Source organism: Myotis daubentonii, chromosome 4 (assembly GCF_963259705.1).
Source record: "Myotis daubentonii chromosome 4, mMyoDau2.1, whole genome shotgun sequence".
In the NCBI taxonomy this organism is placed as follows: domain Eukaryota; kingdom Metazoa; phylum Chordata; class Mammalia; order Chiroptera; family Vespertilionidae; genus Myotis; species Myotis daubentonii.
Genome location: NC_081843.1, coordinates 77,888,688 through 77,899,831, shown reverse-complemented (window position 1 = coordinate 77,899,831; position 11,144 = coordinate 77,888,688). Strand labels below are relative to the sequence as shown.

At 41.7% G+C, this 11,144-nt stretch overlaps 1 protein-coding gene across 2 annotated transcripts; it reads left to right on the top strand.

Annotated features, from left to right (window-relative positions):
• The first annotated feature begins 1,932 nt into the window (after nt 1-1,932).
• BTF3 (basic transcription factor 3) lies at nt 1,933-8,993 on the top strand. 2 transcript variants are annotated; one of them, XM_059694344.1, is made up of 6 exons: nt 1,933-2,069; nt 2,645-2,713; nt 5,854-5,967; nt 6,086-6,287; nt 7,741-7,797; nt 8,693-8,993. In XM_059694344.1, the coding sequence occupies exons 2-6, from the start codon at nt 2,645-2,647 to the stop codon at nt 8,737-8,739; spliced, it is 489 nt and encodes a 162-aa protein (XP_059550327.1). In that variant the 5' UTR covers nt 1,933-2,069; the 3' UTR covers nt 8,740-8,993. The 2 variants fall into 2 exon arrangements, with proteins under 2 accessions (XP_059550327.1, XP_059550326.1); XM_059694343.1 differs by lacking the exon at nt 1,933-2,069 and adding an exon at nt 2,084-2,307.
• Nucleotides 8,994-11,144: the final 2,151 nt, after the last annotated feature.

Here is an 11,144-nt window from a genome sequence, read left to right as displayed (position 1 = left end):
AAGTATTTTCTTACTATTAGGGAACCTTTCTTGATTTTCAACATGGTGCAAGTCTTAAAAGTTACAAAAGAACGCCGGGCTGGTGTGGCTGTGGACCCATGAACCAAGAGGTCATGGGTTCCATTCCTGGTGGGGGGTGGGGGCACATGCACGGTTTCGGGCTTGATCCTCAGTAGGAGGCGTGCGGGAGGCAGCCCATGGATGCTTCTCACCAACGTTTCTATTTCTCTATCGGCTCTCCCTTTCTTTTTTTTTATAAATATATTTTATTGATTTTTTACAGAGAGGAAGGGAGAGAGATAGAGAGTTAGAAACATCGATGAGAGAGAAACATCGACCAGCCGCCTCCTGCACATCTCCTACTGGGGATGTGCCCGCAACCAAGGTACATGCCCTTGACCGGAATCGAACCTGGGACCTTTCAGTCCGCAGGCTGTCGCTCTATCCACTGAGCCAAACCGGTTTTGGTGGCTCTCTCTCTCTCTCTCTCTCTCTCTCTCTCTCTCTCTCTCTCGTCTAAAAAAAAATCAATAAAACATTCTTTAAAAGTTACAATAGACAAAAGTGGAAACCAAAGGAAAATAAAAAATAACCTGGAATATTTCCTGAAAACAGGTGTATAAAAGGTGAATCAGAATCTTGTGTTTATGTAAATATCCAGAAAACATCACATGACTAGGAAGCTTAGAATGCAGTATAACATGAAGGGGGAAAAAGTGCTCCTGGACAAGGTAAAAGTTTCAAAAAGGGGAGTACTTCTGTGTATTTTGTAACATTTCTATAGTACCGAACAATGTTGGCAGTCTTTTTGACCTTTTTTGTTAGGACAGTGACCCACACCGCTTCACAGTACAAACAAACACCCTTTTCTGTGCTACACTTGACTCATATTCAATAACAGAAGCAACACTGTTTTTTGAGAAAATACCAACTGTTACAATTACCTTTAAAATGTACTCACAGTTTAAACAGATTTAAATAAACTTTTCCAAAACGAAAAGCACCTACACGTTTTCTTGTTGCATCAATTGCATTTTCTCTAGCGAAGGGTTTGAATATGCCAAGGCTTTTCATAGCTAAGACCACAAAAAGGCCGGTCAGAGAGCATGTTTATTTAAATTTCCATTTTCAATACCGGTCGTTTTAGTTTAAGGTCGTCTGAAAACTTGTCCTAGAGTTTAAAAAATTTCAACTCACACCAGTTTAGCCTCTCCAAGCACACGGGGCATAAGTTCTTGACTGACGTACTAGTTAAGACAGGTAAACTGTGTTCAACTGGGGCTCGCTAGCTGTCAAGTCCCTGCCAACAGATACCGAGTAAACTTCCCGTCAGTTGGAGAGAAGGGAACCCCTCACGCACCCGGTCCCAGGCGACGAGCCACCTGCTCCGGGGCGGGCGAGCGCACTGCCCGGTCCCATCCCAGCCCGACCCAATGACTTCCGGAACACGCTCCTCAGATTTTTCGAGCCCTGGTCCTGCAGCAGACCAAACCGCCTGGCCTCGGGAAGCAAAGTCAGCTTCATTGTTTTTGACAACACGTTTTGGCGAAGCCTCATTCGGGCCGACGGGTAATTTCTAAAACTTCCGGGGTCACCCAGCGAGCCGAGCGCGGCTAAAGAGGTGGGCTCACGCTGGGCGTCCCAGGCGTTTCCGCAAACCTGAGCTCAGGACTCCAGGGAGACAGGGCCGACTTACTCAGCTCCCACTGAACAAGGAACTGTTTTCTCTGACCCCCTGGATGGCTTCCCCCAGGCCTCCTCGCGCTGCCTCCAGCCCAGCCTTCGGCGTGGTAGCCGCCCGGCCGGCGCCGGACGCGAAAGAAAGAACGTTCAAGCGCGTCGGTCACACACGCCCCGCGTCCCGGAGCCGCGCGTGCGCAGCACAGCCCAGAGCTCGGGCCAAGTCCGCTTCCTGACTTTTCAAGGAAGTGGCCTTGCGTCACTTCCGGCCTCCCTCTAGCTGCCATCTTGCGTCCCCGCGTGTGTGCGCTTATTCTCAGCTGGTCTGCCCTAGACCCCCTGAGCGTCAGCCCTAGTCCCCCGCGCGGCCCCGTTTCCTCTCCAACAAGGTACAAAAAGGCTGTGGACGCCGGCGTGGGAGGAGGACGGGATCGGGGGCGGGCAGTGCCCGGAAGGAGCGAGACAGGGAGGGACAGGGCTGAGGAGAGGAAGGCGATGCGACGGACAGGCGCACCCACTCAGGCTGACTCTCGGGGTCGAGGTCGAGCCAGGGGCGGCTGCCCTGGGGGCGAGGCGACGCCGTCTCTTCCTCCACCTCGCGGCGGAACCAGAGGACAGGAGCCTCAGGTACCGCGAGGCTTGCGGAGAGTGGCCGGTCGGGCAGGCCCTGGCTAGGCCGAGGCCGGGCCGGGGCCGGGGTGGGGGGTGCTGGCCGGGCGTGGTTTAGACCCGGTTTCCCGGGTCTGTAAAAGCGGGGGCGTGGAGGGGGGAGGAAGGTGGGTGCTCTTTCGGCCCTCTGGACACTGAAATTGGGAGCCTGCGGGCGCATTTGGGACTCAGGCCTCGGCCCGTGTGGGACATTTGTTCTGCCGGGCGGGGGGGGGGGGGCGGGTCGGGAGGTAACGAGCGTGGAATGCCAGGGCCAACTACACCTTTCCTCGCTGAGGGTTTCCTGTTTTTCTAGATGAAAGAGACTATCATGAACCAAGAGAAACTCGCCAAACTGCAGGCTCAAGTGCGCATTGGTGGGAAAGTAAGTCTTCATAGTGTGTGTGTGTGTGTGTGTAAGGTGTAGGATTTTTTTCTTTCGCATTTCTAATGTCGATGGCGTGTGACTTTGCCTACAGAGGGCATTTCACGGAACCAGCAAACTGGGGGAGGGAGCGGCGGGTTAAAGGCGATGTACAATGTAATGTCTCCGGGAACCGGAGGGGGAAAAAGCGAGTGAGTCGAGATGAAAAGCCGCTTAGGCTGCAAACATTGTTTGTATGTAAACATCCTCTCCAGTGTTACAGTGTTTTAAGCGGGGGGGAAAGTGTTTCCTAACGTGCTCGGTAAGGAAATGTGTCGTTTCAGGTGCGTAGCATTGTGGCCGCCCTTCCTCCGACTCGCTTTGGCTTCGGTTGCATGTAGACTTACTGGCGAGTTGGTTTCTTTGGTGGAGGAAGGCCTTTTCTGTGACGCTTCCTTGGCTCAGGCACTCCGGGGCGGCAGGAGTTGTCTATTTCTAGGGCGTGAGTGCATTTTGGAGTTGAAGAGCAGTGGACTATGGATTCGAAAATATTGCGTAAAGTGGATGTCTTTCTATTTTTACTTTGCGATTTCGCTAAAACTCAGGGAAGGGGAGTGTTGGGTGGGTTTTTTAATGATCCGTTTTTGGTTCATTGGTTTTCCCTGGTGGATGCTGAGTCCGAGGGGATTCCTTGTTGAACTCTGTGTTTAGATGGTTCTCTAAGTAATTTACATAAAGCAGAAGTCCACGCTAGACCGAGGTCTGCCTGGTTGTATTTTGCATTGTTAGCACATTCCTAGTATTTAACAAGGTGTGGTATAGCCTGTTGGAACAGAGCATGTCTTCACTTGGTAAAACTTGTATTCACGTGTATGGTTAAAACTTCTATACTACAGATTTATTATCTATCAGTATTTTGTTTTATTTTTTCCAACTTTGCCCATTTACCTTCAAGTAGAGTCTACTGTGAAATAGCCATATTTGCACTTAGACTTAAATAGTAAGATGTACATTGTTAGTTACTGGACTTTGCCAGCAGTGTATCTTCATCCACCCCCACCCCCCAAGCTAGTAGTATTCAAGATCCCACGCCTACCTGTTAACAACAGTAGGTATTTCTTGTTCTTTTTAGCAATCGTTGTAAGCTAGGTGTGGTGGAAAAACTCATTATAATCTTTGTGGGTCAGTGTTTGGATGCTCTTATGGTGTTTTTAACCTTAGTTAATGTGCCTTTTTTCTTTTTGGTTACTTTGATCCTTAGTCCCTTCAACTTGTGAGAGAAACCATTCTAGGTAAAGGAAAGTCAGGGTTATCTAGGATTTCTTAAAGCTGATGTAGGATTAAACTTTACTTGTTAACTAGTTAATAGAGGAAGTATTTCTGTCATTGTAATACAGAAACATTTTCTTCACCTTTTAAGAAACCTGCTTATTATGGGATGTGAAATCAGGTGAGTGAGTTTTGCCTTAGAGAAAATTGCAAGTGTTAGATACTTCTAGGTAAGTGTTACAAGAGCTCTTTATTTCAGTATCTGATCAGAACATTGATAATAACAGCTATTTCAGTGAAAAGTAAGCCCTATTTATGTAAAGTATATGAAAACTATAGAAGGTGTGCTGATTTTGTTTTTAGAATCTTATAGTAGTTTCTTAGAATGTCTTTTAGAGAGCGTTCTCTGGAAACCAGGTTTCCACATGACCACTTCAAGGTAATAGTTATTTTAAAGGTTTTTGAGGGGGTTGGTCACCAGTATTCTATGTGATTATTGATATTTTCTTCAGTCACACTATGATTTATTTAAGCCTTTACTATGCTGGATCCTGAGAATACAAAATTTAGGTAAAGTATCCAGGGGACTTTAAGGCTAGTAGGGGAGATGGACATTTTTTTAAGATTTTTTTTTTTTCACATGGTGCAAGAGAAGCATTTTCAAGATACAGAGATGAGAGAGGTTTGTCTGGGTGAGGATATTAACTGTAGAGTTTCGGGAAAACACAGAAGAGATACTGGCTTATGTAGGATTTTAAAGGATCAGAATAGGTATGGAGGCTGGGGACAGTGAGGTAGGTGGTGGTGGTGGTCTTTCCATGAAGAGCCTTGTGTACAAAGTGAGTGTCTTAGCCTATATGGGAGTCTATGAGTGTTATTAAAGAGTTTGAAAGCAGAATATGGATGGTCACATGTGCCTGGTTTGGGAAGTTTATAGGATATTTTAGAGAAAGGGGAGATTGGAGACTTGGCATGTGCAAGAGACCACACGTTTTCCTGAAGCCTATATTCATTCACTCATCAAGTTATTGACTACCTTCAGTGAGCCAGGTACTGTTATAGATACTGAGTTTTATAGCAGTAAATAGAATAGAAGCCTTCAAGGAGTTTATATTCTAGTAAGAGGAGACAGGCAATAAAATATACTTATCTTTATTAGAAATAAGTGTTATAAAGAGAAATAAACCTGGATAGATGGGGAATGGTGAGTGTAGGTCGTTGGGAAAGGCCACTCTGAATATGGTGACATGGTGACATAAGAGCAAGGATCTTGAATGAGGGAAGGAGCCATGCAGATGCCAGGGAAGAAGAACAGTGTGTCCAAAAACTCCTGTTTGGCCTATTTTAGTAACAATGAGGAGGGTTATTTGGCTGAAGATGAATTGGTGTGTGTGATAGGAGATGTGTGTGGTCAAGAATGGCATAGTAGGGGCAGGACAGATCAAGGTTAAGATAAGATTTTCAGATTTTACTCTTGCGTACAATGGAAGTCTGTACAGACCTTTGTGTCATACACTGTCTTGCCTATGAGTATTAATGGATGTTAATTTTTCTTTAATTAATGTAAAAACAAAAAGTTAGTAATTTAGGTTGACACATGCCACCTCTTTGATCACTTTAGAGCAGTTAATGTAAAAAGTAGAACTTGAAAAAGATCATTTATATCTGACAAGACTAGAATTTTAGAAATTATTAAGGATTTGTAGCAAGTCCTTTCCCTCTTTTGACTTCCCTCATTGCTTTCACCTGCCAACTCACTGCATAAAAGTTTGTGGTTATGGTAGTTTTCTTATTCATATCCAAAGGTCAGAAAGGAATTTGAACCTTTCCATTTGAAAATGTCTGTTAGAGTATAAATGTGTGCTGTCTTCTTTCCTTTCTCTCCACTTTAGGGAACTGCTCGTAGAAAGAAGAAGGTGGTTCACAGAACAGCTACAGCAGATGATAAAAAACTTCAGTTCTCCTTAAAGAAGTTAGGGGTAAACAATATCTCTGGTATTGAAGAGGTAAGCGTCAAGTTTTATTTCTTTAGAAAAACAAGATTTGTCTGAAAAAAGCTTTTAATGTTCATACATTTGGTGGGCACTGCTAATTAAAAATGTTTTTTTTTTTTTTCCTTTATAGGTAAATATGTTTACAAACCAAGGAACAGTGATCCACTTTAACAACCCTAAAGTTCAGGCATCTCTGGCAGCGAACACTTTCACCATCACAGGCCATGCTGAGACAAAGCAGCTGACAGAAATGCTACCCAGCATCTTAAACCAGCTTGGTGCAGACAGTCTGACTAGTTTAAGGAGACTGGCTGAAGCTCTGCCCAAACAATGTGAGTTTTGCACAGGTTATTGATTTAGCCAATAGATTTCTAAAATGTCAGGTGCAAAGTGGATGTGAATATCTTTAAATTTGGAAATGCCACCTTTTCTCTTAAAAATATCCATTTTTACACAGATTTTAAGCAGGTATTCATAGTATATGCAATAATTTAGTATGCTGTGATTTATTATACTTGTTTGTTTCCTACTAGCTTTCTTGCATTGGATAAGAGACTTTAAAATGTTATCCTTTATTAGCTGGAAAGTATGAAAATGTTAATTTGGGGCTTTTTTGATAACTGGCACTTTAAAATTAATTAAATATGTATTGTAAATTATCAGAATTCTTCAGTTGTGTCTATACAACTGATATTACCAATAATCTTTAAGAACTGGCTTGCCACTATTCTGGTGTTTTTAATTATAGTATGATAAGGATTTTGTTCAGGGCAGAAAATCATGAAGTTGAATAATTGTACCTCAGGGGTATGGATACTTTATGCTGAAGCTCTCTGACTAAAATTTTGAAGAATGGGAATGGAGAAGCAAGTCAGGCTTATTATATGGTTTTTTAATTAGTCATCCATGTTTTTCTAGGCATTCACTCACTCTGCTTCACTTTATATGTTGTTTTGTCACCTGGAAAGGCATAAGAGGTTTTCTTTTGTGTTTGTTTTTTTGTGCTTTTTTTAAAATTGATTTCAGAGAGAAATGAAGAGGGAGAGAAACATCAGTGATGACAGAGAATCATCAGTTGGCTGCCTCCTGCACGCCCCCTACTGGGGATCGAGCCCACAACCCGGGCATGTGCCCTTTACCAGAATTGAACCCGGGACTCTTCAGTCTGCAGGCCAACGCTCTAACTACTGAGCAGACCGGCTAGGGCAAGGCATAAGAGTTTGTAGAAAGTCGTCTTAGGTTTTCAAAGCTGAAATAGGCATTTGAAGCAGTCCACTGAACATCATGGGGCCAGTACTGTGAGGTCCCTACTCTCAAGTGTAGTTCACTTTCTGTGTAATAAAAGGAAGCTGGATGCTTACCACTCAAAGAATCTTAAATATTTTTGATCATTTTATTTTCATTTCAGTAAAGGTTTGTGAGCATCTCCCTTATGCCATGCACAACACAACAGAGTATTTGAGAAAACAGCCTCTTAATTTGCCTCCCCAAGTAAAGCTTACCATAATTTGGTATGTGGGTTTACTTGTACCCTGGGGGCTCCCCATTATTCTCATTCTCAAGTTTGTGGTGGGCCAGAGGATTGAAAACCTAGGTATAGAATTTGGTTTGTTGGCTGTTGCTAGTGTTCTAGCTCATTTGTAGACAATTATGTTATTGCTAGTACCATAGATGAGATCCCAAATGTCACATCATGAATGTAAACCTTTCATCTGTACTTCTTTTGGTTAATATTTATTGAAGACAAACACATGTGTGAGTAATGTTTACATTTCCCTTTCACAGCTGTGGATGGAAAAGCACCACTTGCTACTGGAGAGGATGATGATGATGAAGTTCCAGGTAGGAACCTTCACTTGTGGTTAAACTGGGGAATCTTAGCAAGGGAGGATAAAGAATCTTTATTCTATAGGAAAGACTACCTTGAGGGAGGTGGTATAGAGTAAAGAGGGGGAAAGGGAGACACGAACCTTACTCACTTAGAATGAGAAAAGTAGTGTACTGTTATTTCACTGGGAGTTGTGTTTGTAGATTTGGTTTTTTTCTATTTGGGATCCCAAGAAGTTGGAGGTATATAACCATAAGTATTGAATAAAAAGTTTACATTTTGTTACCTAAATGTAATGACTACTTACCACAAATGGCTCTTGTTTCCTACTGTGAGATCCATAAATTTAAAAGAAGGCATGGAGAAGTTACTCAGATATCTTGGGATATAACCATTTTAAAATCAGCAGAAAAGCTCTTTTGGCAATCTTGAGGCATTTTTCTATTTCAGCTGTTACTGGATATATTTTTGTGTGGTAAAACGAATATTTATTGGGGAGTAGAATCACTAGACCATAAATAATTCCACTTTGCACGGACAGGTGTCCTCAGGAATCCAGGAAAATTTTGGAATTGTGTGTCACAGTACTCTTTAGTTCTCCCAAACTGACTAATGTGTTATATTGCTTAAGTTTAATTCTTGGAGTGCGATGAGAATAGGGGGAGTATATACATATTCTTTAAGCACGGCCATGGGCAAATTAATGACTTTCCCTTGTTTTAATTATATGCCAAAACATACACTTCAAAATGTGCCAAATGAGTAGTGGTTATTGAAAATAAAAACTTTTAAATTTTATACTGATTTAACTAATATGTATTTTGAGAACATTTCCTTATTTCCTCTTAAGATCTGTATTTGTAGATTTGGTTTTTTCTGAGTTTCTGCCTTTTTTATTTGTTTTTTTAGATCTTGTGGAGAATTTTGATGAGGCTTCCAAGAATGAAGCAAACTGAATTGAGTCAACTTCTGAAGAAGATAAACTTGAAGAAGTTTCTGGGAGCTGCTATTTTGTATTATGACTGCTTTTTCAAATTTTGTTTATGGATCTGATAAAATCTAGATCTCTAATATTTTTTAGCCCAATGCCCCTGGACATTGCAGCTCTTTTCAGTTTTTGCTTATACATAAATCATTCTTTGCAGCTAATTAAGCTGAAGAAGCTTGGGAATAAAGTTTGAAACAGGTTAATAAAGATCTTTGCCTAGTATAGTTTTATTTTTTATTTCATTGACACTGATTTGTACACAGAAAGCAAAGTTGTTTGTAGAAAGCTAATCATGGCATGTAATATGACATAATCTTTGATGAAATTTTATTAAAGATTTAACATGGTAGAATCATGTAACAAAGGTGGTATAAAGTTTCATGTTTGAAAACTTCCTGCAGTAGCCCTCAGGGCTTCCATGGTTTATATGATGGGTATTATTGTAAGATGGGAATAGAATACTCCTTCGTGGTAGAGCAAGTTTTTTTTCTCTTAGTGTTGTCTATATACTGAGAGCCTTATATGTACTTTTCTTTAAAAATTTTTATTGATTTCAGAGAGAGAAACATCAATGATGAGACTCATTGATCGGCTGCCTCCTGCACGCCCCCTGCTGAGGACCAAGCCAGCAACCTGGGCATGTGCCCTTGACCGGAATTGAACCCAGGACCCTTCAGTCCACAGGCTGATGCTCTATCCACTGAGCCAAACCAGCTAGGGCCTTATATGTACTTTCACACTTAATTTTCTCTCATTTAATCCTCATTCTATGAAGTTGCTCCATTTGGTAGATGTAACCAAAAGTTACTTTAAAAAAGTAAAAGTAGTTAATCTCTTCTGTGTAGGCTATAAGATAATGGGAAAAAAGGTAGTAGGAATGTCACCCTTTTTCCTTAAGTGAGAACACAAAATGAGTAGGGCTACTTTTTTCTTTTTTAAATTAACATACCGTAAAATTGACCTGTGTATGCAGTTGCAACGTGTAATTGCCACCATAACTAGAGTACTGAACAATTTCACACTAGAAAGGCCCCTCGATAATAGAGCTACTTTTAAAAATTCGTATTAGTAATTATAATGTTGAAGCAATTTAACAGTTTTACAAATGGTAATTAAAACAATTACGTACATTCTGCATTGATGCCAACTGAAAATTGTCTTAGTTTCTACTTCAACAATAAGAATTCATTTTAAATTTTCATAGCTTACAAGTACTTTTTAAAGGTACTGTATAGCTATATCTAAAATTATTAACTATCAAAAATGAAATGTGTAAACAGTATTTGCATATCTTAACGTATTACTTTCTTTAAAGTATGCATATCACAAAGTACACTGCTACAGTAACAAGAATTCCAAAGTCTCAACGATTTATAAAATTACACATTTCCAGAGTATTATAGGTTAGGTTGTACTCTGCTATATTGCTATGTTCACTTCAGGTCCCAGACTAATGGGGCAACCTCTGGGGCACTCAGCTTTCTGGCAGAGTGAAAAGGTAGGTCATGTGCTGGTTCTTTTTTTAAATATATTTTTATTGATTTTAGAGAGGAAGGGACAGAGAGAGAAGCATCAATAAAGAGATCCATTGATCGGCTGCCTCCTGTACAACCCACCCTTGACCGGACTCGAACCCGGGACCCTTCAGTCCACAGGCTGATGCTCTATCCACCGAGCCAAACCTGCAAGGGCCATGTGCTGGTTCTTAAAACTGCTACAAATGTCAAAGATACATAACTGACCAAAGCATGTGCAGTGGGTAAAGGAGGACAGGGTTGGGATGGTCTGGAGTGGGGCCTGAAGATATGCATTTCTGATAAGCTTCCAGGCGATGCTAATGCTGTAGGTCCACTGGCCATGCTTTGAGTAGCACAACGGAGATTGTCTTAACTCATCCCCAGAGATTGGGGTGACTGATAGGCTGACAAGCGTATGAAGAGTGCCACTATCTGAATATCCAGTTGTTTACCCCGAATCTGTATAGGCAAGGGACAAAATTAAAAAGTGCACTAGGTTTCCAGGCTAGGCCTATTCCAAGGCAACATGCTTCCTGTGGCAGATGCAGGCTAAGGTTAATCCTGTTTTGCCTGTATTCAGACTTTGTTCCAATAACCTCTAATGATGTTATTGCTTTGGTCTATTTAAATAATCTGGTATATGTTAGTTGTGGCTATGGATTAATAAAGGGTTTTCTTGTAACGTTTTCAATATTGAGATAGGGTTATGTTACGGTTACAAATGACTAAAAATTGTAGTTGTTACAAAGGTTTGTCTGGCTGAGCTCCACTACCCCCCATTCCGCACCCCCCGGGAGGAGCCTCTAACTTGAATGTTGGCAGTATCAGGACAAGGAAAAGAAATAGCTGGCTCTTC